The sequence below is a fragment of the Strix aluco genome, chromosome 2, assembly GCF_031877795.1.
Source record: "Strix aluco isolate bStrAlu1 chromosome 2, bStrAlu1.hap1, whole genome shotgun sequence".
NCBI lineage: Eukaryota > Metazoa > Chordata > Aves > Strigiformes > Strigidae > Strix > Strix aluco.
In genome coordinates, this window is record NC_133932.1 from 72,239,841 (window position 1) to 72,267,557 (window position 27,717).

At 44.8% G+C, this 27,717-nt stretch overlaps 1 protein-coding gene across 4 annotated transcripts in view; it reads right to left on the reverse strand.

Moving 5' to 3' along the window:
• Nucleotides 1-27,717, reverse strand: part of ARHGEF7 (Rho guanine nucleotide exchange factor 7) — a 128,281-nt gene that overhangs the window by 98,437 nt on the left and 2,127 nt on the right. For 2 of the 4 annotated variants that reach the window (XM_074815281.1, XM_074815280.1), the window contains exon 2: nt 13,012-13,098. In XM_074815281.1, the coding sequence (XP_074671382.1) occupies nt 13,012-13,098 (87 nt within the window). Of the gene's footprint in view, nt 1-10,647; nt 10,764-13,011; nt 13,099-13,254; nt 13,509-27,717 lie in introns of those variants that run through there. The other 2 variants (XM_074815284.1, XM_074815283.1) reach the window with 2 other exon arrangements.

Here is a 27,717-nt window from a genome sequence, read left to right on the forward strand (position 1 = left end):
AAGACTTAGCAGCACCCACAAAAAATGGAATTGAGAAAAGTATGGTGCGCAAAAGATAGTCTGCAGTTTTTCTGGTTCTAAAATGCTTTTATAATACAGACAATGAGAAGTACCCTACTTACCTACTTGATCAGCTAAACCAATACAAAACCTGATTTATTTACATCTGTGCAAAACAAGCCCAAATTACATGCTCTAGGAAAAACAAAACACAGCATTTTAAGTTACAATATTCTGTCATTTCTAGCTCAAAGAGTACTTCCCTGAGATTTGAGATTTTTGGACTGCTCTAAAGGCACATCTCTATTTTCTTCTTCATTTGCTGACAACAGCTATAAATAAAATTAAAATCATTCACTTAATCCTGAATTATACACTGACATTTGAAAATGAGATACTTCTAGCAAGCAATATTAACAAAAAAATTAAGAGATAAGCCATCATAATAAGCAAGAACAGGCAGGAAAGAAATCAAACTGACAGGCATCTTCGAAGCTGCAAAGCCCTCCAAGCCAACTAATTAACTTAGGCCATAAATAATACCTAGATGCGGTCAATTTAACTATCAGCATTTTACAATATCAAAGTCAGCTAATTACAACAACTGTATCTTAACAATGAAGAATTGCTCTTTCAGTTTAACAGCCAAATACAGAAAATACTTTAGCTGTATTTATACATGAAAGTTATCTTTTGCAAAACGTTCATGTGACACAAGGGTGAAGAACTAGCCTAAGGCAAAGGATGTGAAAACGCATTTTCTTGTAATTTTCTTTATACCGCTCATAAACCTGCGGGGTGGGTGGATTTAAATGGCCTATTTGAATAATGATTAGATTACTATAGATTATCCTGTCCCATATTTGTAGTTCAAGCACTTTTCTAAACATTGGGTATCAATCTTTAGGAAGAAAAAGTGGGAGATTACCCTATCTCCACACACTTAAATGCTTTAACATACACAAGAACAAAGAATTGACAGAAAATGATGAGCTATGTCATGATTTCTGCACTGAGGCTGCTTTTAGACAAAACATGGTAAGCAAAGTGTACATTTTGAAGGCACTCTAGGTAGCTAAGAAACATACAGAACATGCAAGAATGAAAACATTTCAACACACTTTGCATGGAAAACCAGTTAGTGTAACAAACAGGAAGTATTTGTGCCTACTGATTTAAACCAAACTGCTTCTAGGCACTTTCTGCTAACAAATATTAAAATTAAGAACTGACTTTTTCTTAAACCTAATTTTTATTCATTAATTAAGTGAACAAGTGGGAGGGGTATGGGGTGTGCTAAATTCCACCCCCTCTCCCAGTCTCTTTGCTTTGTATTAACTGAACGAACTCGAAACGTTTCAAGAATAGACTGATCCAGCTGAAAAGTAATAAAGGTCTATTTATTTTAGATTGGGTTGTTGCTGCCAAAAGAGGAGGTCCCAGTCCCCTCCCTTCTCCACTGTGTCCTTTGTGCCACAGTCACTCAACTGATCCACTCTGATACAGTTCAGGGGGTCAGTTACACTGGAAGTAAAAAAATCTAACACACCAGAGACCAGTAGGGAAGCAATGAACAGCTAACCAGGAGTCTGGCAGTTCATCTAAAATCAAAGCAAAGGGTGTTTCTGCTCATATTTCATTAAAAATAAACATGAAACACAGTGTAAACTCATCTAGGTGAAGCTAAAATAATACTTGGGCAGTACATGCTTACTGCCAGAGTTGTAAGGAACATCAAATGCTGAATTGGTGGATGCCTGGCTAGGGGTGCTTCCACAGCAGCTCACACTAAGCTAAACCAGGGTGCTACCACAGCTTAACACACTCTTCAGCTTCTCCACCAACCAGACCAACCCCCCTCCCTCTTACACAGACACACGCTTGAGCAATTGCCCATCAACAGTGTTCTCAAAAGTAACTTGTTTGAAAATTGGAGCAGGATTTCAAATTCCATCCAGGTATCTGCAATTCTGCTCCTAACAGGTGTCCCTAACTCCTCCCTTGTACCAACCCTTGGCATTCAGACCCTGCACTGAGGCAACCTGGCTCACCATCACATCAGCAGTGGGCCTGGGGGAAACACAATTTTCTATCGTTGATGGTGGAGTGTTTCGGTTCGTTTTTTTGCGTTGGTGGGGTTTTTTTTTTTTGAGACGGTAGGAAGGGAAGAGGTTGGATTTCTGTGGATTTACTCAGCCAGCTGGCACACATAAGAACCAGCACAAGATGAAATGGCCATGGCAGGGAGGGCTGGGGAGAGCAAAGGTGGGAGCAGACCTCCTCTTTTGGCAGCAGTGACCAGTTAAGTCGGCTCCCTCTGTTACACCTAAATTCACCACCAGTTGATGTTACACTGAACCACCAATAAACACAAAAATACTTGATGGTGGGATATTTCAATTCAACTCCATTTTCCTGGCTCCAGACGAAGGTGCCTAGGGCACAGCTATGTGCGAAGCTGCTCAGCACTCCGGGAAGCTCTGCTCCACCGTGCTCAGTCACTGCCAGGCGGTGGGAGAGGGGAAAGCATTTTAACCAGCACTCAAACTCTGCCCTAGGACATCCAGAGTCCCTGTTCCTAAAATTTTTCAGAGGGGAACTTGACCCAGGAAAAAAAAAAAAAAAAGGGCAAAAAAGAGAAGAGGGAGTGTTAGTGCTTTCAGAACACTATTTAGAAAGAAATCTCAGCACATTTAAGTCACCCTGAAAATTGAGGACTGTTTAATTTGTTCCAATACTGCAAATGCAATTAAAAGAAAAATGCCCCTCACACTCCCCCCCCCACTTTCATCTGCTGAGTGATCTGCCTGAAGGAATCAAACCAGTTAAGGCCCCTTTTTAGAGAGACGGGAAAAAAACAGGGAAAAAAAGGGAGGGATAATTTAATTAAGGTTAGGGCAATGGTTTGGTTTTTCAGCAGTACCAGCCTAAGAGGACAAGAGCTACTGCTTTTGCTGGCACTTCCAGCTAATAATTCCCTAAAATCATCACGCAAAACAGCCTGGGGGTTCTTGTGAAGCAAGAGTGGACATCACAGGGAGAAGGCTTGATCAGGCAGGAATTTCACAAGATGCTTAACAAGTATATATCTGGAAAAAACTATTAAGCATGTCATCACCACATTCTCACTAACCACCATTAGTCCTCTCTGATAATCACTCTAATGCCCTCCTCAAGGAAAACAAGTCAGGCATAGAGGATAGAAAATAAGACAGTGGGGGGCAGAGGAATAAAAATTTTTAAAAACATGTATTAAAAAAAAAAAAAAAATCACTCAACACTACCAGGAGAGTATCTGTGAAGGGTCCTTCACAAACAAGAAGTACACCAGCTAGTAATGGCACATATTTGTTGTTGGGTTCCCCCCCCCCCCCCCCTCTATTTTTTCCTTTATTACTTCACCACCTAAGACAGTTGCACTACTACACTCTACCTTTCATAAGGCTGGTGAGGCAAGTAGCATTGAGGATTTGCACTGGAGCAGGGGCTTGGCTCAGTTTTTAATGTTTCATTTCTAAATTGGACTCAAAAGCAACTGCTACTTAATGGTTTCTAAACACTTCATTCAAAGAAGTGTAGCCAACTGGATGATGAAATAGAGCAGCACTCTATGCTGCGCAAAATATACAACAGTCAAAAAAACGGAAGTCTGAAAACAGCTTAAAAAAAAATAAACAGCTGAAATTTATTGGGGGAGAAGGATCAATCAGGATTTCATCTCCTAAATACAAGCCTCCAGACCCAGCCCTTCAGAAAGCACCAGGTAGACCGGGAACACCTCACCCCCTCCCCGCTGGCCCCAAAGGGGAAGAGGGCAGTTGCTCTGCTGCACACAGGCTCTACCCACTCCCCCCAGCAAGGGCTGCCAGCGGGGCAGAGCCACCTCAGGACACCAGGCAGGCAGACCCACCCTGCACCAGAAGGAGCACCCCTTTTCTTCCCAAGCCACCACCAGTGCTCAGGCTAGTGTATTTGCGCTTGGCCCACAAGATGGCACTGGCAGAAAGACTTTGCTCCCTATTTTTTCCTGTCTCCCTGCCTCCCTCTGACACCAAGCTCACCACTGGCCCCGGACTGATCCAGAGAAGGACTGCCACCTACTGAAACATCACATCATTTTTCCACACAGCTGAGTTTCCCTCCTCACCTGCCCTCAAGTTACCCAACCAGCTAGGATCCTGCTGGCTTCATCAGACAGGTAGGCAATGGACTAAGGCACCACAGTTATTTTCAGTAACAAGGGTCTGATGTTTGCAGCACTACTATTTTCTCTGTTACCTAGAATTTTTCAGTATTTCCTGAAAGATGTAGAGACCTGGAAAATATCTAGCAGAGTCAAAAAAACATGGTGTTTCCCACACTGGCAGACTCCAGCTCTCAGGAATACTGACAAGACCAGCCCAGCATCTGATGAAATATCTGAACACAGTTAACTACAGCAAAATAGAGGGTTCAAGCTGAAACATGCAAGAGCTAGAGCTATCTGGATATTCAGCTGAACACGGTAAGATAAGATTAATTCCTTTTTTAAAATCACCATATTCTAATATGCCTTTTCCTTTCAATTAGAGGAAGCAAGCAAGGCACTTTACTCCTTTCATCAACACAATCCAGCAAAATCAAGTCTCTAAAACCTCCTCTCCACAGCAGAGCGCGTATCACCTTTCCCACGCATGCCAAGACATTTACATGCAAGCAGAAGTCAGAAACAGTTGCAAAGCTGGAAGCATTTAAGAAATCCGAGCAAGCCATAGAAGACCTAGATTTGACATTGCATCATTCTCACATAACTGAGTGATTTATGTTGACTCTTAAGTCCCAAGTAAAATAAAACCAAGATTCTGCCAAGATCACAGTAAACATGAGCAGCAGCCTGTTTTGAAGAGCTACTCTCTTCTGTGTAGTCCACATCTCAGCAACCATTCTGCTGGAGTTCTCCACTTGCCAAAGAGATGCAACACAGTTGTCACAAAAGGAGAAAGTTTCCCAAGTTCCTGTGGAGACCAAGCACTGCCATCTCACATAGTGCATGATGCACTTCAGCCATGAGGACCTTATTAGTCCAAAAACACATGTTAAAAACATACAAAGCCACATGATTAGATCTGCAGGTACTCAAGTTTTCTTCACACAGAATACCACCACCTATAACACACTCTGTATGGAGGTACATCATCCGTTCTCCCTGTCACACGCACAGGCTTGGGAAATCCAGCTGACACCTATCAACAAGGTAGTGGTGTTCAGTACATACAAGTGTAGTTGTAGAGTGCAAGCTTTATCTTACTTTCTCTTTTCAGTACATTTACTACTACATTTACATTTATTAGTTAAAAGTTTCTTACAAGTCTTCAAAATTATTCAAGACAAGCGTTTGTGGGGAGGGCAGCCGAGACTTCTGAAGTCCAACTTCAGAAGTCATTCGTAAAAACCACAACAGCAACTAACAAGACCACAGTCATCCTCTGTGAAGGAAAAAGGCAGGCAGGCCCCAACATGTACGCGGACCTGCCTTCCGAAACACACTTCACTGCTCAGCACTCGCCCCACAGCAGGTGCGACACTGCCCCAACACCGTCTCCGTTCCCCTCTCTCACCACCTAACCTACCATACTTGCTGCCACTCTCCTGCAAGGAAGGACAGAGCAGTTCACCTGCTCTCCTCCCAAGAGCTGTCTTCACACCCGACATCCCCACCACCCCTGCACAGCTCGCTCCTCACTCAGGACTAATCATAAGTCCCTCCTCTCACAGCTCTCACCCTTCAGAAAGCCAGCAGATGAGTCCTTACTCACTGCACTTCACACCAAAGAGCTGGAGGGCAGGAGAGGGCTAAAGAAATGAGAGAGCAAGAACTCCTCTGACAAGTCAGGAGAACAGCAAGTCAGCAAGCAGCCTCTTCTCCCTTTTTTCCCCCCTCAGAGACTCAGAAGCTCTGCCCAAAACCCTCCTCCCCTTCAGCCACCTCTACCCACCATTTTCTCTCAGTTTTCCCAGTTTCCATGCTTTCCCTCACATGATTAACTCCTATCGAAGCAGCACTGAAACCCTTTTGTTAAAAGTTTGCTGTATTTCAGCATAAGACTACAATGCTGAAATCTTCTGTGCATTCTAGATTAATAGTGCAATACATTTTAATTGCTAGATGAAGGTTTATTTTATTCTTAAGATCCAAATGAATGCCACAAATGAAGCAGTTACACAGAAGCCTCTCCCAAACCACAGAGCAACTCGTTCGCAAAACTACTCTGAACAGATCTATCTATACTACACAACATTTACAGCAAAGTGCAGCACGTCACGGCAACTCACCTCGAACGTACTGACCTCCAAGACACAACTGAAGCATTTTGGATGTATTTTGACATGTCAGACTCGTCCTCATGTATAGTCCATGCAGTGAAGACAAACAGATCTGCACCTGTGGTAGATTCGCCATGCCAGACAGACTCTGTACATGCACACTCACTTATATTGTTGTGTTCAAAGTATCACACCAGCGTGCAACACAAAAGAATTGGCAGGAATTAAAGTATTTATGGTCCAATTCAAAATTTCTGAATTATTTTTTACTTGGGAAATATTGAACATAGCCCTTAAGTAGCCAAAAAAATACCAGCACATTCCCCAACCATGTTTGTTACAGTATTCCTTACAAAGCCACACACTTGTAATCCACTATTGTTATTTGCTAGCTTTTTCTTTTTTTAAGTCTTTTAAAAATTACTCAGCATCAGGTGCTTCTGAACATGTCCTCCATTGAGAAGATGCATTCTTCCTATTTAATGAAAGCCACTGGAGTCACTTCAGTCAGAAGCGATAGCACAATACCACACTACTGGTGATGCAACAAGCTTGGCAGAACCACAAGAAATAAATTCTCATGGGAAGAGAAGGAAGGTTTAAGTGAGCAGTGAACAGTGTAAGGATCTGAAATGCTACCATGCACATCCATGTTTTAGACTGTTTTACTGAGTAAAACTATTATAACAGCTGATACTACCATCCCTCCTGTCCTAATACCTTATGTTCCTGCCTCTCTGTATCACCTTCTCACCTACCATGACACTAATGGTATACAAGATGAGGAACTGGTTTGACCTTAAGGAAAAAAAAAAAAAAGACTATTTTTCCACCATTCTATTTGTAAGACATCTTTAAAGTAGTATTCAAAGGCTTCTCAATGGGAAAACAAAGAATTGGTAAACACACAAAACATAGTCACAGTCCTAGACTACTAACTACTACTTTCTGCATCCTAAGAATCCCTCACGTCCTAAAAAGAAGCCATTCTATAAAAATAACGTAAATAGTCAAGTAACAGCATCTTCCTGTCTTAGAAAGGTTCCAAGATGTGCTACCATGGTCTTCCAATCATGCAAGTCAGGCTGTACTTCTCTATTATATATGATGGGCAAAACAGAACAAAAAGAAAAGAGCTGGAAACTAACTGCATGAAATACCAATTTTCAGAATTGGCATATTAACACACAAGAAAAAGGATAGAAATCCGGGGGCTGGGGGGCAGTCATGTCTTAGAAGGAGTTGCAGTGACATGCTGCATTTTGCTGTAAATATGATCTAGTATAGATCTGTTCAGAGCAGTTGTGTGAACAAGTAGAAATATGGGGGGGAAGGAATACAGCAGACATATCTTTAATAAAAGATATAACTTCCTTGTACAGTTTTTCCCTTTTGCAAAATTTACCACTAAGATGTCATCCTCTAAATAAAACCTTCAAACGTGTGGTCTGTAACCAAAGAACGGTAACTTTAAAACATAAAAATTCTAGAAAACATTTACAACAAAGAATTATGAAGACATTCAGCCACAGCATTCGGCAGCACACCTTCTGGGTTAGAAAGACATTCTGTTGGAATAAAAACAAGAGCAAATCTAATGAAAATATTGTTCTTGACAAGACAAAGACGATAGTCTGACCAAGGGCTGAAAGGAGTACGTGGGTGATTGAATTTCTGCATCATCGTCATAAGATTGGCCTAAAGCTCTTCAGCACTAGAATCCTAGTCATTCCTAATTCGCTAACAGATGTCATCTAAAGCCCATCCACGCTAGCAGCTTACCTTTACACTTCCGTTATACAAATAGGTCTTTGAAAGCCAACTTGCAGAATACCTTTCCAAGGCCCCAATGGTAGTAGGATTGTAGCCTTAATGATATAAAGTATGCAAGGCTCAGAGAAAAGGAGCATCACCTAATAGATGAACTGCTGTGGGCGGGTGGGTGTGAGGTGTGAGTGGGTGTGAGGGAAGAAGACAGACATGCAAGCTTGCTCTCAAAAGATTAGCTGGTCTAACAGAATGACATTGGTACCCACTGCAAACTTTTCCTCGAGGCTAGAGCTGTATTGTAGATATTTATAGACATTTGTATATCTTGATTAAATCTTGAGAGCTATGAATTATATTTCCCAAATTTGCATGCAGTGTTCTGAACCTTAAGGGCAAATCCTTCTTGTACAACAGAGTTAATAATAAACAAACACAGGATCTTCTTAGACTGCATAAGACTGCCAGGTTTGCTTTATTTCTTCTTTGGTTAGTTCACTGTAGAAATAAAATCCTGGTTTTGGCATTGCTGCCTCTGTAATAAAAATGACCATCCTGAATCCCAGAGACAAGCAGGTCTCTTGGCAGGTACAAAAAAGGTTCTCAGATCTGTGGCTTGTCTGTCTTTTTCCATTAGCCAGTTGCCATCTTTCCCATCAGTATAAAAGTTAGAAATACAAAACATTTTTGAGCTCAAGAAACCTGTTAACATTAGATACTTGCAGATAAGCTGGTATTGTTTTATATGATGAAAGCCAGCAGAAAAATGCTGCAAGACACCACTCAAGGAATATGATCACATAGAGGTTGGTATTGTTCACAGGATATATCAAGCATTTCTGCACTTCAAACAGACACTAACATGGTTTTCTATTAACCTATTTTTGCTTATTATTCTACATTTAACTGATCCCCAAACAAACTTCTCTGCTGTTGAACTATACAGCAATTTCTCCAGACCTCTTTCTGGCCCTGCAAGCTGTCAAGCAGCTCTGATCAAAGAATGAAGAAAGACTGAGTTATATTGAGGAAGCTGAAGCTCCTTCACAAGAGAACAAAACCTGAGTAACATGACCCAGGTACAAGATAATCACTAAAGCAAAACTTATTAGGGCTCAGATAGGAACAAATGCTCTGTGACCATCACTTTGGTTTTGTCTCTTTGCCAGATTTCCATGGAAGATACTGTATACCCGCAGTGAGTTAGTTCCACCTCAACTATACATATTCTTCTAGAACAGAGTCCATCCTGTACAACGGTCTAGGATTCTGTTTTGAAAAGTCGGTCACTCTTCTCACACCCAAAGATAAAACTGTGGGGGAAAACAGCCTTTAAAGCCAAAACGGCAAGAGAAGTATATAGCAAATATCCTCTGCCTAAGGAAAAAGCGCACAGTAAGTTGTGGACTGACAATGTAGACAGCTATTCTACAGTCCTTTCTAGCTACATAGACATTCATCACAGGCAGTGAAGCTTCAAAGTAGAATAAACTACTTGACACTACAATCATTCTAAGCAAACACTAACAGTTTCCAGAAAGGAAAAACAATATGGAGTTGCAAATTCAGTCCCTGGTTGACATCTTAGGAACATTTTTTCATTACGAGGTCTCAGCTCTCTGTATCTGCATACAAACAACCTGTATTTAAAAAAACAATTAAATAAACAATACTGGCAGAACATTCTTCTGGTTATTTCTTGAGGTTTTCTCCGCTTTACCAACCCAGATTTGATCTTACAAAGGAATACTGCAAACTCCAGATTAAGTACTCTTTTTGCTCTGCAACACTTAAACATCAAAAAATACTGGGGAGAGGTGGAAGGGAGCCACTAGTTTCCTTTGAGGAATGGCAATCCTTCTCATTAGAATTTGAAATATCCTTTCTGAATATCCTATTATCTTTCTAACACCCCAAACTTACTGGGAAACAAGAGGAAGAACAACAACTTTCAGACACCAGAACGTTTCCAAACCAACAGTTTTTCACCTCCGCCCCTTATTTTTAGGGTAGGATGACAACAGTCATCATGTTGTCTAATAAAAGGATGCCACAGAGGAGAGCATCCCAGAGAAGCCACCTACTGCTGTGCAACTTTCCATTAACCACAGCAGTTTATCAAAATCTCAAACATGCCATAACAAAGTCTCCAAAGCTGGAACCATATAGAGCTCCAGAGCAAGGCAAGGACCTCTAACACAGTTTCATAAAAATACAACTCTACTAGTTCCAAGATGAGTTCACATCTGGGAGCAAAAAGTGCTTGTGCAATGCTGAACCTAGGCTAACCAAACCAGTACTGTGTTTTTACCACACTCACAAAATTACACACAATCACCTGATCCAACTACATATAACTCAGATTCAGTGTCAGGCTCAAGCACGCCCCTTGTAGAGCCATGCAAAACTCCACATCGTGGAATATTTGTTAGGAAAAGCACCACATCAGTGCACAAAACAAGGTCACATCTCCCCGCACCACTCTAGAGGTTCCTCCGATACCTGCATTACCCAAATGTTTCTCCTATTTAAGGAATCCCATGCACATCCACCACTTTGACAAATAGTTATACTTACCATTAACTCTTTATTAGCTAATCTGCCCTCTCTGAAAATATCCCCTTCACTGCTTCCAGAAACGCGCTTCACACTCTGCTCAATCTCTAAATCTGATCATAACTAAGGAAGCATTACATAGACGCTGCACGGAGGAGCAATGGCATCTCCCCAGTTCTCACAGCAAGGAAGGGAGAGATCCATGAGGGCTGACTCACACCTTGTTAGAGAAGACAAGAGAAAGGGCCCAGAATTAGTGGACAGCCAAGAGGCCTCTGCCAGCTACTCGCTGGCTGAATCCAGGTTGCTATTCCTCTCATATTTGGCCACAGCTAGGGGGTTGGAAAAATTAATGAGAAAACAACAGGGAACGGCCAACATACATGCCGTAAATACACACACAAGAGGCTCCATAAGCCCAAGCATTTGTGCTCCTTCCTGCCAGCCTCTCAACTCTTCTGGTAGCTCGGGAGTGATTCCTGTTCCAACACGCTGAGCTGGAAGCTACTGCAGCCAGTTACCTCCACATAAGAAAGGAGTTTCCGGCAATCTTGCTGAGAAGCCCCTGAGGCCAGGTTAACAATTTGACTATGCCCAGAGATATTCAGGCTCTGAGAGCAAAACCAAAATTATCTTTTCTTTTAATCATTTTTCTTCACTTTCTTGTCACTCCGAGGAAAAGAGCTGACAAATGCTTTCCGAAGCTACAAAAGAGAGATCAAACTGCAACAGTGTGACTACTCCCAGACCATCATGATTGAAAAAAATTCACACTTAATGACAGACCTGTTGTAGGAAGTAAGCAAAGAGAGGGGGGGGGGGGAAGATACTTAGGATATTTTTTCCCCCTTTTACTTTAACACTCCGTTTATTTCTGAATTGAGATTTAAAGTGCCTCCCTCCCCCATTCTCTTTAGCTCATGCATGTTGCCTACTTGAATTTTCAATCAGCTTTCACACATAAATGTTCAAAACTTAAAAACCTTAATGCAGTCCTAGAAAAGACAAAAAGCTGCTTTAAGGAAAAAACAAATGCTTGAGATAATGCAAAGTCCACCCCAGAACCTGGTTTCTAACTATTTTAGAATTTAACTTGTTTTTTGTCTCCCAACAAATCCTAGAAGATTCTCTATTGGGGGGGGCGAAAGAAGAGAAAAGCAGGTAAGAATGCAAGGTCTTATTTCACAAAGAACAGCGCTGAAAGCTGTCTTAATTTTCATCTTTCCCTATGATGAAACCTAAGATTAAATGCAAGTCCTGTAAGTATCATTAATTTCAGTAATGATACTTTACTGTTTAGAGGCCTCAGTAAAGCAATCTGAGTCTTTTTAATGATATTCTGTTACTGCCTGGCAAAATTACAGGCAGGACCAGAGGCACTGTATGAACCTGAGAACTAATTAAGGCAATGCTTCACTAATTTAAGTTCAGAAGCACTAGAAACCATTTTTTCCACCCAAAAAAGCGTCTCTAAGAACTGAAATTAGAATACCCCTGACTTTCCAATGCAGAGAAGTTGCAACCTGGTTTTAAATCACATCAGTTCCTTCCCACGCACACACCCCAAGTAAACTCGACAGCAGCATGTACTTGCTATAGCTAAATATACTGGTAATATATGACTACCTAATTTGCAACCCCGCGAACGCATGTTCAGAAAAGATGGCAGTTTGCTGGGCTTTTATGTAATGTAAATTTAAACAGAAGAAACAGCACCTATCATTTTCTTTAATTAGTATTTCATTTGGTTGTTACCAACTTAATTTCTATAAGCCAACTCCGGCGCATCAGAAGCGGTTTCACAAATAAATCGGATACAATTTATCGGTTTATTACCGAGAATCCGCTTGAACAGAAAAGCCATGGTTTTATCTGCAATGGAGCCGCACAAACCCCTCCCCAGCAGCATCTCCCCGCTCTACACTGACGGAGGGACGGGGCGCTCCCTCCCTCGGCGCTCGGTGAGGAGAAGCCAGGCCCTTACATGCCCCTTCCAGGCGGCACCGCACATTTCCCCCTCACGCCGCCAGCCAGCCAAGCCACCCCGCGGCGACGGAGGCCCGGCCGGGGCACCGCCGCCACCGAGACCCACCGGGCAGCGGAGAGGCGGCAGAGGCAGCTCCAGACGGGCAACGCCGGCTTCCCCCGCCGCCCCCCGGGCCCGCAGCCAGGGGAGGGGCGGCCGCCACCATCTTGTCAGCCGCCCGCCACCGGCCGCCCCCGCGGCCCCGGGCACAAAGGGAGGGCAGCGCCGACTCCCGCGGAGCCGGGCGGACAGCGGGAGGCAGAGACATCCCCCCCCACACACACACACACCCCGACCCCCGGGGATAGAGCCGGGGCACCCCCAGCCCGATCACCCCTCCCGCCCCCGCCCCGACTCACCTCCAGGCGGAGGGAGGCACCGCAGCCCCGCAGGAACTCGCGGATGTTGCTCAGGCACTCGCCCTCCGTCCGCGGCTCTGGGTACACCTGCAAGAGAAGAGGCGGATGGCTCAGCACGGGGATCGGCGGGCACCGGACCGAACCGGCACGGCACGGCACGGCACGGCACGGCACGGCACGGCACGGCACGGCACGGCACGGCGGCCCCCGCCCCGCCCTGCCCCGCCCCGCCGCTCCCCTCACCTCCCGCTCCCTCCGCAGGCGGCGGCGGCGGCAACGCCGATCGCTCCCAGTGAAGGGGTTGAACCGGGAAGTAAACACGGAGCACAGGAAATGGCGTGCGAGGGCAGGGGGCGGCGGGCAGGAGCGCGGGCAGGGGTGCCCCGGCCAGGCGCGGCCCCAGGCGGCTCTGCCCGCCGCGGGGCGGGCGGCCAGGCGGTGGGAGGGAGGGAGGGAGGCAGGCGCGGCCCGGCCCTCCCCGCCCCGCTCCGCCCCGGCTGCAGCCGCAGGCCCGGCCGGCGGTGGGAAGGCGGGAGCCTCGGTGGGAGCGCCCCCAGGCCTCGCCGCTCAGTAGGTTTGTTTTTTTTCTTTTTCATAATAATACACACAGCCCAGTGCCATGACGGGCCTGGGCTGCGGGGCGAGGCGAGGCGGTCCCTCGGGCCCTGGGCTGAGGGGCTGTACGAGCGGGAGCCACGGCCCCTCCTCGGGATGGCGTGTCCCGCCCTGGGCCGCAGTGGGCAATGATCGTGCACAGGGTAAAACGCCCACGTCGCGGGTGGCCCGCGTCGTCTGCGGGGCTGCCGGTGCCCCCGGTGTTTTGACTTCGGTTCACCCCCTTAAGCATCGGTTTTCTAACAAGAGAATACATCAGAAATGCCCCAAAGACCTCAGTGGAAAAATATCAGTACCCCGAGTTAATAATCTACCAATTCCAGGGTCCGATGTTAACGAGCTTTGTTTATCTGTAGTTCAATAAACGGCTGCAGTCTCTTCCTGCCCCAGAAAAGAAGAAACTTCACAAAGGGGAAAACCTTGACTGAACTTAAAAGAGCTTTTGGCAATGCAGCCACGTGTTCTCTGCAGCCACATTCATGCTGCCTTCAGTTCAACCTCTACCTGAAAGCGAAGTGTAGACCTTCCACAGAAAACCGGCCAGCCCCATGGGCTTCAGGGCCCTAGCTTCATTTAACCACGGCTTAACTCAAATTCTGTGTGCACGTGAGCATTGTTTCACAATAAATTCACTGTTTTCTACGAAGTAGATCAGCAAACAAAGCATTGCCCAAACTGAGAGATAAGCAGACCTGCAGCCCTGGACACGTTCTTTTGGAAGGGGAAAGCCTAGCACAGAAGTGCACTGCAAGTTGCTGGAAGCTAAGATGGTAACGTGTAGCACTGTGTCCTTTGATTATGCATTACACTCGGAAGGAAGATTTGTTAAATGCACACGTATGTCAAGGCTACATAAACTTGCAAGCATAATCCATCTCCATAGCATTGGGAACTTCACATAAGGTTCACTCCAAACATTGCATCAAGCTGAAACCAAGGTAGTGCCTTCCCATATGTTTATATGGTATCAAAGATATCTCTGACACTGTGATACCACAAAAATTAACAAATACAACAGCATGACAGGGTGAACCTGGTACAAAGAAAATTAAATCACAAGTCACTATCACCTTCTAAACACAAAATTCAGATGACTTTTAAATGAAAGCCACTATTTCATAATACAAGGAATTTTGTAGCAATATGAGTTGAAGAATTGCCTTTTCCTCAAGCAAGTATACCCACACACACACCCCAAACTCCTCAAATTGTTTGGTACTAGGATAAACCGCTGTGCATTAAGAATAAACCCTTTAATACACAAAAACATAAAGGGAACACTAAAGAAGTCCTACATGGGTACAACAGCCCAAAAGATGATCTCAGTAAATTCAGAAAGGATACTAGCAGTGAGACAGCTCTCCTGGAAACATGAAGAGCTCCATCCCTCTTGCATTGTTTTTGCTGGTTTTGCATTTATTGCTTGTTATACTTTTTAATTACTCTGATTAATTTACTTAATTCTAGTAAGAAATCTCAAGCTTGGTCAATCATGCCAACATCCCTTGTTAGAAAGGGTTCCTGAGAATCCCATTAGTATTCCCATGTTGATGCTTCTAGCATGCTCCTTTCTCCATGTTCCTAATACTTACACAATAATTATATAGTTGCAGTTTATTACTTTTTTTCTTAAAATTATTTGCATAATAACTGTTTTGATCTCCCTTTATAGGTCAGACTTCCTCATCTCTTTTGCAAGCAAAATTTTCTTGGTTGCTTCATCAAGGCCTCTTTTCATTCTGAGAAACCTTAAAATCATAGAATGATTTGGGTTGGAAAGGACCTTAAAAGACCATCTAGTTCCAACCCCCTTGCCATGGGCAGGGACACCTTCCACTAGACCAGTTTGCTCAAAGCCCCATCTGACCTGTCCTGGAACACTGCCAGGGAGGGGGCAGCCACAACTTCTCTGGGCAACCTGTTCCAGTGCCTCACCACCCTCACAGTAAAGAATTTCTTCCTTATATCTAATCTAAATCTACCCCCTTTCAGTTTGAAACCATTATCCCTCACCCTATCACTACACTCACTGATAAAGAGTCCCCTCCCCAGCTTTCCTGTAGGCCCCCTTTAAGTACTGGAAATTACTTCTACTCTCCAAACAAGAATAACCTCTAACAAGAAAACACGTAAATCTAGAAACAAACATCTTGTCTCATAACATAATCCACATTAACACTCCTTATTCCCCAAGTCCCTGCACATTAAACAATTAAACAGAGACTCAGTAATTGTAAGAAACCCATATATAGGTACTACTACCTCATAAGAGACTGCAACATACCTCATAAAAGACCATACAATACCTGGAAATGGGCCCAAAAAAGGGGGTAAGGAGGCACATCTGATTAGAAGAGGGCAAAAACTTCCAATAAAGAAATAACAAGCAAAGAAAACCCAAACCCTGAAAAATGTCCTCTTTCAGGTCCAGAAGTTTAAAATACATGCCAAATATACGTCCATGAGACTTCAGCCCTACCAGCACTCTAATGCATATTTCTAGTTAAAAAAATCATCTTTCCTCAAAAGAATAAGTTATAATAAATCTTTAGAAATGCCATTTCTTCTCTCACAAAACAAGGGAAAAGACTTCAGGGACGATGCGAGAGGCAGGCTATGTTTTCTCAGCTCTGTGGCTACAGTGGCATTTTTATCCAACAGGAGACAGAAGCATATGGGTAACAAATCTAAAAATATCTCAGCATTTGTATCCTGCCAGAAATCAAAAGTGTTAATGATCCCATAAAAAGAAGCAAACCCATTAAGTTATTTACCTGGGAAATCTTAATGGGATTCTGGCAACCTTCTACAGATGGCTGAGAAACACAGTGAGGGACCCAAGTAACAAATGCGGCCCCCCTGACAGAATCTCAAAGTGCAATTATGTGGGCAAAGCCCATGTTATAATCACACTTATGGTATATGACATGCTTTACATACAGTCATAGGAAGGTCAGGAGGGTGACCTCTCTCTCAAAGATCACATTTATAGGCTCACAGACTATTCAAAATGTAGCAGAATATAAATGCAAGCAGACCACAGGCAGGTAAGGTTCCAGTCTGCCTGGAAGATGGCAAATACATTCAGAGAGAAAGAATAAACAAAATAAAATTAGAGTCGTACTCCAAAATTACTCAGCTTAATAAAAAGTAGATTGCATGTACATAAAGCGAATGAAATAGAGGTTATATATTTTCCTCTCCAGTATTGCTTTATCCTCTTGCTTTCATAGACCAAGACCGTTAGTTCACTAATAGGGGCTGTCATCTTCTTATATGTCTATACAACTCCTAGTACAGAGAGGCCTCAGTGTCCAACTGGAACCTCTATGTGCTCTAGTAATACAAATAAAAAAGGTTAATAGTAATTACAAAAGACAGGGATTCCAGAGGGACCTGATGGATTCTTAATTAGGGACCGGGGCTCCACGGTGGAATCCAAAGAGACAACTGTAAGGTAATACACAGAGCAGCAACAGTTTAAACCACTTCTTCATGGTTCAGGGACAGGTTCTCATTAAGACTGAATCTCTCAGGGAGTAGTTCTGGAAATCACGAATGGTTCAGTGAGGACACTTATGTGATGCACTGCAGCTATCGAGTGGAATACATCTTCTGACATCCAGAAAAGATGGAGAACAATGTGCAATACCAATAGATGGTACCTAGCTAAATGTTACATCCCTTTTGATCAGTTTAATCAACAACAACAAATGTATTAAAAATGGCAGTATCAAGAGACAGTATCACAAGGGTGGTCTTAGAAATGAAAAAGGCTACCATTAGTTCATTTGGACAGTGAAAGCGTGTGAATAAGCAAGGAATGTAAAAATAATGAGTTTAAAAGGAAAAAAAAATCTCCTTTGATTGCAATGAGGAAACACGAGGAATTAAGTAAAAGTAGGAGACATCTTCAGCTACATGCATGGAAAACTAGCTGTTTACTTGCATCTATCTGTTGAACAAGTTGACAAAATGGGTCAAAGGAAGAGAGGTGTATGAGGTCTTTAAATACAAAAGTATTTAAATACAAGTCTGCCATGAGGGCAACAGGACGAGATTAAATGACAGCAGAGCTACTACATTTAAGTTAAAAAATTAAAAAATCAATCATTTGTCTAGCACGTGATGTAATAGGTACAACATGGTTTACTACATAAGAACACTATGTCAGTTACTAGAAAGCAGAAATAGAGAACCTAACAGGTAGCTGCAAACTAGTAGACATATCTGGCAGACACTTAAAAATGTCCTGTTCAGGAGTATGACTGCCCAAGACTGCAGTTCAAAGACTCAGCCCTTGAGTCAGGATATTAGGGGAGAATCCTATAAAGAGGCAGCCCTGCACTGTGAAGAGCATCCCAGAAGAATGGAATCCTAAAGGGAGGTGTTGTAGGGACAGGGTGGACAAGGGTGCTGTCCTCTGTCACAATGTGCCAGATCATTTTTCCTGCACCCTGTTCATCCTGCCCGGAGCCTTTTACACCGTAACTGTTTTCCTTGCAGCAGGAAACAGTTTTCTCTCCATCTTTCAGAGCACCTTGTACACACAGAGCATTACTGAAATGTAACCAGTAAAAATACTATAAATGAACAATGCAGCAAAGCTAATGAAAGGGTCCTATTGATCACATTTGGTCTCACAGCAGCTGCGTTTTGTGTCCAGCCCCTTTCAGTGGCTAAGGTGCAACATCAAGGGTAACTGATCTTCCGATGGAGCATGGTGGCACAGAGGCAAACACCTCCTGCACAAGTGCTGCAGGCTGGGGTTTGTCATCAGGGATAAAAATGAGATTTGAAAAAATCATAAGGAGGAAACCAGGCCATTCTCACGCTAACCTGGGCTGTGAAGCTGCAGGTGATTCACTGTCCAGCAACTCCTGCAGGTTCCTTCCCTCCCCACTGCTCCCAGCTGTGTTACCTGCCTGCTCCTGCACCTGTCCCATCCCTTGGGACACTTGGGTTTCCTGCTCTGTCCTCTGCCCCAGAGCACTCGCCCTCACAAATTGCACCCAGCAGGGACAGAAAATAAAGACTGGCATCACAGTGGCATCCTCCGTAGTTACATGGGAGGACTTTGTCTGCTTCTTGAGGAGGAAGCATCCATTGCTAGGGACCAATGGCAGGTGTCGCACTCCCTCTGTAACCAGTGAACAGAGCTGGGCTCAGATGACTGCGGATGGAGCTCCATCCTCCCTCCCAGGACAGCAGGAGTCACAGCTGCACTTTAAAGGGTCGCATATTCCATGTCTCTAAGTGAGGAGCACTCTGCAGTTGAGCCCAACCACTTCATGGACCACACATCTTGCTGGTGGCATTAGGTGACATTAGCAGGATGCTATAATTAAACTAAAAACATGGATCAGGATTCTCAGCAGGGCGCAGTTTTGTTTTAAAATTATGTGTCTCAGTGGAGCACCAGATCTTACAACGATACTGTTTCTGCAGTATTGTAGCTCTTTAGCACTGACTTTTCCCAGCCTATAAAACCTGCTGCCCACAAACTTTTCAGTAATAAGCTAGGCAGCAGTTACTGTGTGCTAGACACATGTATTTCAGCATGAGGAAACCCATGCTCTAAAAACGCAGCAGCAGGCAGTCAGCATAGATAGTAATAGCTAGATCCAGTAAATGACTGAAGCTCTTACAAGCCATGCACTACGGTGCCCAAATTTTAAATTCCCAGGGTTCATGGAAGAATTCAGCTGGGCTCTGATCACAGAACAAAGGGGAAGGTCGGTGTCTTAAAATACACCCTAAAATTCTCCTATGCTGAGAAGAATACCTGTCCTTGAAGTTAACCTAGAGCTAAGACACAGCAGCAGGCAAAAGCAAGAGTGCGCTTATGTTCTTGACCCCATCCAGGACTTTTAACACAGTGAGCCTCCATCTGCCAAGCATCTCAAACTCCAGTCATCTCCCGGACTTACAAGAGTCTTTTCAGTGTACTTTGGAAGAACTCACCAGTGCATCCTCTCTGAGAAGTGACAGGTGTCCACTTTTTATTAAATAATTTAGCATGGAGGTTCCCAAACCTCTTGCCCTTGGACACCGCTATTAGTGACAGCCGCAGCAACAGCCCTCAGATCCCACTGCCTCACTCCATAGCCATCAGCACGGTTAACTCCACATCTGACACTCCTCTGCTGCACATCCTACCTCGCCACACCAGTCCCTGTACATCCTTCCATTTGTCCCACCTCACACCACACAACACCACCTTCCAAACCTGCAACTCCAATCCCAAACTCCACTCCCACATTTAGCCCTACTCTTCTACCACACAACCTTACCCCACCACCCTCCCTTTACTGTCCAATGAGCCATACCAACTCATCAGCTACAGCTCCATTCTCCCTCAACTTTCACCCTGCTACGACACCTGGAACCATGTGGTAGGTTGACCCTGGCTGGATGCCAGGTGCCCACCAACGCCACTCTATCCTCCCCCTCCTCAACTGGACAGGGGAGAGAAAATATAATGAAAGGTTCGTGGGTTGAGATAAGGACAGGGGGATTGCTCACCAATTTCCATCACAGGCAAACCAGACTCGACTTGGGGAAATTAATTTAATTTATTACCAATCAAATCAGAGTAGGATAATGAGAAATAAAACCAAATCTTAAAACACCTTCCCCCAACCCCTCTCTTCTTCCTGGTCTTAACTTCACTCCTGATTTCTCTGCCTCCTTCCCTCCAGCAGTGCAGGGGGGCAGGGAAGGGGGGTTGCAGTCAGTTCATCACATACTGTCTCTGCTGTTCCTTCCTCCTCACACTCTTCCCCTGCCCCTACATGGGGTCCCTCCCATGGGAGACAGTCCATGAACTTCTCCAACATGGGTTCTTCCCACGGGCTGCAGTTCTTCATGAAGAAGAACTTTCCATGTGTCCTTATCTTGGGTCCTTTCCATGGGTTACATTCCTTCAGGAACAGACTGCTCCAGCACGGGTCTCCCCACGGGGTCACAAGTGCTGCCAGCAAACCTGCTCCAGCATGGGCTCCTCTCTCCATGAGGTCACAGGTGCTGCCAGGAGCCTGCTCCAGCATGGGCTTCCCATGGGGTCACAGCCTCCTTCAGACACATCCATCTGCTCTAGCATGGGGTCCTCCCCGGGCTGCAGGTGTATATCTGCTCCACCGTTCACCTCCATGGGCTGCAGGGACACAGCTTGCCTCACCAGGGGCTTCACCACCGGCTGCAGGGGAACCTCTGCTCCAGTGCCTGGAGCACCTCCTCCCTCTCCTTCTTCACTGACTTGGTGTCTGCAGGGCTGTTTCACGTATTCTCACTCCTCTCCCCAGCTGAAGTTGCTGTTGCACAGCAACTTCTTCCCTTTCTTAAATACGTTATCCCAGAGGCCCTACCACTGTCGCTGATGGGTTCAGCCTTGGCAGCAGTGGGTCCATCCTGGAGCCGGCTGGCATTGGATCTGTCAGACATGGGGGAAGCTCCTAGCAGCTTCTCACAGAAGCCACTCCTGTAGCCCCCCAGCTACCAAAACCTTGCCATGCAAACTCAATAAAAACCAGGAGCACTTGACTGAAGACTCCTCCAGCTCTTCGAGTTCTTCCCCTGCACGTGTCCAGAAATGCTTGTCTGCTTGACCAGCCTTCATTAACAGTGACCTACATTCAAACACACTAATGTTCTGCTTTAGCTGTTTCAGTCCCTTACTGGAAACAGCCCTCAAAAACTAAGTTCAGACAAGTTCGCAAAGGAAATTTTCAGTTTGGTTAAAATGCCAGCCAGATCTGTGGCAGCCTTGATACACTAGTTCTTTGATTCTTACGCAACAACTAGAGCTACTTTCTTCTTTCATCTGCCCTGCGAAAACGATACTGTGAAACTGATACAGCTGTTTCAGCTCATCCTTTCAGATTTGCACCTGTATTAAACAATGTTCAGGAAAACAGTATGTTCTTTGCAGTGGAAGTACTGTACTTTTGTTACTTCTCTTGGACCCTGATCAAATTCCCATCAAAGTCTATAAACTGACTCCCAGGAGGCAGGTATTCAACCAAGCCCTAAGATACAAACAAAGTAAGTTAAGGGCGCCGGGACATTCCAGGCGGGATTTCTGTTTTCTCAAGTTTCCATTATATTTCACACAAAAAACTACATTAAGACAGCATTAAGAAACTGAGAATGTCAAGCACGTAAAACTTAGCAAATACAAGACTGACAGCTGCCTTTGCAACTGCAATTATGATCCACTCACAGGCCCACCTTGTGAACTGAACCAGGCAGGAATCCTACTGAAACACATGCACAGGAGCGTGCCTGAAGAATTTTATATAAACACCTAAGAGGGTCTAGTTGCAGCTGCAGGAGTAATCTTTTTTCCAGTGTTTCCTAAATGCTGAGAACTAATATTCCTAATTCCCATGTTTTTGCTTATTTTCTTGCTATTTTAAAGAAAAAGAGGTAATCAGCTAGTGTCACCAACCCCACGCAGTATTATCAGCCTCACACTGCAGAGCTCCGGGGGTGCCAGCATTAGGTGCCCACAGGAAGACATGTATTTCCCTGAAGTCAGTAAGTGGAAAAAGCCGAATGAAGTGCTGCTCCAGGTGTGGGCAGCATTCAACGAGAACCTACCTAAAAGGGGCTACCCTGTGAAGGAAAGCTGGCAGGTAGGGATTTTACAGCCCTTTTCACATAAACCCTGCAGCGTTTCCCACACAGCATCGCTGTGTTGATGCAGCGCAAGCTCAGGCTTCAGGAGTCCAATCACTCAGGGTTTGTTTACACTGGAAGAGCTCTGCTGCTAGATATGCTGGCATCGCTCCTCAGTGTGGATGTAACATATGCCAGAGAGGGAATTCCTCTGCCAGTCTAACGCTACCACTTCCCCCAATGACATTAACGAAGCCAACAAAAGCACTTCTCTGTCAGCACAGCTGCACCGACGGGGGGGGTGTGGGGTGTGTGTATGATTTTTACTGCTTTTCCCCCCTCTTTTGTCTGTGAAAATATTCCATAGGACTACCAAAGCCCTACAGTGGAGACCCTCTCCTGGGCAAGCTGCCAACATCATCCAACAGCGCTCGCTGCAGAGCAAGAAGATGGAGACCTGAACGAAATGCTCTTAGACCTGAGCAGCATTTTGCAGGCTGAGAGGGGGAACTCTGCCCACCAGGTGCCAAAGGTCCACGGTGAGGAGCACGGCAACCAGAACTTCTTGCAGATGAGGCTGGCCACCCCTCCTCGACTCTGCAGTGCCAGTGATGGGTGATGGTGGCAACCACGCTGTAGCAAGAGACGTGGAGAGAAGGTGGCTCTGCTCCATGCAGCAAAGTCGGGGGGAGCGCAGGAGTGTCACACTGGCTGAGGATCAGGGAGTAAAGCACAGCCAGCCATGGTGCAAGACTGACACCACTTCCATGCTGCCAGCTCACAGTTTTTTTGCAAGGCCTGTCATGCTTGAAATGTTTTAAGGTTCCAACTCTTTAAATCACAGCCACTGGGTAATGACTAATTAATATTGCTATTTAAGAAAGATGTATACTGAGTTCCCATCGGTGGTTCAAAGCCAGATTTTAAGTACATATATGTGTATATATATATGTATAAATACACTTATATACATATATAAGTTGTAAACTTAAATTTTAAAGCCAGACTTCCAGTTTTTCTAAGGCTTGAATTACAATCTTGAACATTTTCAGCTCAATGATGTGGTGCCCTCAGCCACTAGCACGCAGTAGTAACCAGAGGGAGCATGCTGGTGGCATTCCCACAGCTCTTCCTTTTCCCCACACAATCACAATGTTCGGAGGATGGTCTGCGTAGCAGTAGGGCACCTGAAGGCTAAGGAATTGCCTTTTCTGTTGTCCATATTATGCACAGACATAGAAGAAACATATCTAGAAATTGTGGAAAGGACATTAATGAGAGTTAAGACCAGCAAAACTACATTATCTTTCTGTATTTTCTAACAAAAACAATTTAATCACTAACAGTTTCCTTACTTGCCCCCTCTTCTCAGGGTCTGGCATGCCCCTATTTAATTCAGTCTAGACCCTTACACATTAACAGGGTTTGATTTTCAAGGAAAAGGACAGCAAACACAGATACAAGTCCTCTGCTTCCCCAGCACACACAGGCGACCATGTCTCTCTGGATAACATCCCAGTCACAATTACAGAGCCAGTGCATAGATGGGAAACGCGAGGGCATTCTTCCCCAGTGCATCCGTGCACCCCTGCTCTCACAAGGCAATAGGAGTAACATGGCCAACGACAACTAACTCCATAACAAGACCAAACAATCCCAGAAGCACCTCACAGTAACACTTGAGAACTGCACGTATTCAGGAAAAAGGCACTCTTAACGACTTCACTTGGGACAACTTTCCCCTGGCGCTTGGCTCACTCTCGCAGTGCTTCCACCCTGGAGCAACAGCATCTGCACGCACGCCGGCGCTCCCCAAGCACGCGGCCACAGCAGGCACAGCCGCCCGGCGTGGATTGTTCTTGCGAGAAGCACAATAATCTCCTTGGGAGGCTCTACGTAAAGACTGCTGCTGGGGGGAGAGAGCATATGCACATTAAAATGCAGATTTCGCTTCCTGCCTCCCAGGTCTAGTCCTACGATGACCTTCTGCTGCTGCTGCAATACCAGTGTCTGCAATACCTTCCCAACAGATTTCAGTGAGTGAAGGCAAGACAGTCCTTCGGTTCAGCCAGGCAGACCCTGACAGCCTCACCGGGGCTGCAGGGGCAGAGCCATCCTGCCAGAAAAATTTCCCAAATTCAGATTGCTCAGGGGCAAGCAGCACTTGGCAACTGCTACCTTCAGAGTAACCTCTGCACCACCGGTGGGATGCTCACCACTGTTCCTGAGCTCTGTCTGGGCTCCACAGTCAGCTCACAGCTGATGTTGCACCCTCTGCAAAGGTATTGGGCTATAAAAGAACCATTTGTTATTAACTGTGGCTCCAAAACACCTTCCCTTTCTTCTTCTTTTGCAACGCTTGAAATACCACATTCAGGTCACATTTTATCACAACAGGACACAAGTACTCGGCCCTGATACATTCGTGTGAAATCAGAGACAAATGAACATAAATCTCCATCTGCCAGAGCCATAGGTGCACACACCCATCGCGAGGGCAAGGCTGGTGAGACAGCGGCCGCGCATGGCAGCCCAAACCCTCCTTTCTGGAACGCGGACTCTCTTCCAGCGCTTGCATTCATACACAGCAATTCTTTTGCCCTGAGTCACAAGGCGTTAATTTCTTCCCAAATTACAATTCAGAATGCCTCATTTAGCCAAAGACCTCCATCATTAAAAAGAGAATCATACTAACATACGAGGTATTTATAAAAAGATCCTAATCTTTGCTGCCATCAGTCCTGATACTATCCCAATTAATAACCAAATTAATGTCGACACCGGTGCCCAATCCTCCACAGGGAGAACGAAGTTTCCTCCCAGCCACGCACCAAGTCTCAGCCAGCAAGAGAGAGCTGTATTTATTTTCCGGGGGCCAGCTCCACGCCGCTCCTCTCACGCCTTGGCGATGCGGGAGCAGCGAGAGGAAGCGTCTGTGTTTTGGATCAGCCTCCCACGCGCAGCAGAGCAGCTTCTGGGTTGTTCAATCCTACGCTCGACGCAAGGGCTGGGGATGGTCCGTTCAATGGAGGGGGGCCGAGGTGTGCAAGACCCAGCACGTTTCCCCGTCCCCTGGCTTCAAAGCAGTGAACCAGCTGCTCTCATCCCCTCCAGGAGCCCCTTAATAGGGCGGGGGGGACGGGGGACACATGACACCAGGAGGTGCCAAACGGCTGCTGCATCGCATCCCCTGATGCGCCTTCCCAATTTTCCCTGAACGGAACAAAGCTGTCCTCCAAATGATGCTTTCTGTCGAACAGCTGACCAAAAATGAAACTACAAACAAAACTTAATGGAGCGTGAAGCCTCATATGACAAGGAAAATTCCCGCTCCAGTTCTGATCTCTGTTTACAACGTCAAAAGTGGGTCAAACTGGTCTGCGATGGAGGAATCTGTTTGGAAAATGATCTCTGCAAGGAAAAGCATCTAAGCGTCAGACAACTGCACTGCAATGCTTCCACAGGGATCCTCTCCCTTGCCATCCAAGTAACTCAATTTTACAGCGCAGGGTTGAAATCCTGTAACTTGAAACCACAGCTTTTCATTCAAACGACTTGAATTCAGCAATTCCCTATCTTTTAGAGCAGATCAACTGACCAGTGTGTTTCAGCACTGATCGCTGCACTTAAAAAAATGAAGACATGGCTGGGTTTGGTCAGGGTGAGGAAAGCTGTTGTGGTTTTTGTTGGTTTTGTGTTTTGTTTTTTTTTTTAATTACTGCTCTCCCTCTTGTTCCTTTCCATTGTTCCAGATAAAGTTACTGAGCAGTACCATCACACTGCCTAACCCCTAACCCTACTATTTTGCTTTACCCTGTCATAGTCTCTCTCAAAATGCATAGCAATCACAATGCCGTTAAATGGGAGCACCAAAATGGGAGAAACATCTGTAATAACATTATTTTCCAAAGTATTTTCATTCAGAGTTCTTCGAATCTGGTGAATGTAATATCCATCCTTTGCTGTTGTTCAAGATAGAAGATGACTGTAATGTAAACAAATTTAGCCAAAACTTCCTGAGAAGCAGCTCTGTATGTTCTTCTCTGCAAGGATGGTATACAAATGCACAGCAATCTGAAGGAAGAACATACTAACCAGCCTTGAAACCCACTAATTTGTTTTATCGACTCAAGAAAAATCTGTTCTTTGACCTTCAACTGCTTGATTCCTTTCATGGTCACACAACCTTATTTATTAAAAATCTTCTACTAATTACTCTCAGAGTACCCAAAGGCTTTAAAAAGCACAAAATGCCAAATATTGTATTATTGCATTCCTGCACGTACTGAATCATCTAACAGTTTTTGAAAGAAATGCATTTACAGCATTTTCTAGAAAATATCTTTAAAAAGAACAAACTGATAAACAGTCCTTCGTATTTATAATTTGTATTTTTTTTATGTTCTCTTTGGTTTTAGTTACTACTTTGTATTTAGAGAAAAACAAGCTCTGTGAGTCTTCAGAGTGTCTGCTGATGTCAGATATTTATAGAAAGTTATGATCTCAAATGATTTTAAGAACTGAATCGGTCTACATCTGTGGGACAAACCTTCTCTCTTCTAGAGTTCAAAAATGTCCAGTTTGAACTGGAGGCTTTCAGGACAAATAAGGAATAAAAGGGCTTATATTTAAAATGCACTCAATATACAAATGTATGACATAATGAACAGTAGTACCAAAAAAGACATTTTAAAAATAACATAATACAGGGAAGGATGTAAATTTTATATGTTTTTATTAGCAAACAAAAAAAAAGAGAAAGAAGATATCATGGAAATAGCTGAGACATAACGGTAGCTGAGAGCATGAAAGTAGTATGTGGTATATACTCTGAGTCTATAGAAAAAGAACATTCACAAAGTTGGATGGGAAAATGAGTTTACGGATATCTCTCAGACACATCTATGAATTAGAAAGTGCAATGTGAAAAGCCCACAAAAATAAGCACAGTTCCCCTCACAAAAATAAAGAGCACCTAAAAAGAAGAAAAAAAAATATTTAAAAGGGATATTTCTGCCCAGACTTTAACTAAGCCATAGCCAGAGGAGACAGGCTAGGTCGGCAGGGACCTCCAGCAGCCACCCGTCCCAGCACCCTGCTCGATGCAGGGTGAGCTCAGGGAGGTGGGAGGCTGTGACGTGCCAGCGCTCCTCCTCCCCCGGCTGCCGCCCCAGCCCACACACCTCTTGCTGCAAACCCCACGACCGTTCACCACGAGGTCCACGACCAACCCCCTGACAGCCCCTTGCATGCCAGGCGGGGAGTGGGGTAGGCTGTGGGGAGCTGTGCCCCCCTGCAAACCCTCCTCTGGGTGTGGGTGCCATGAAAGGACTCCCTGCCCAAACATCAGAGGCTCCTCTGACTTGAAAAGAAAAAGAGCCTCTCATTCACACTAACCAAGCTGTCTCTAGTTATACTGTACACAGAAAGGCACGTTAAGTTGGGAAACGCTGTTCTAACACTTATTTCCAT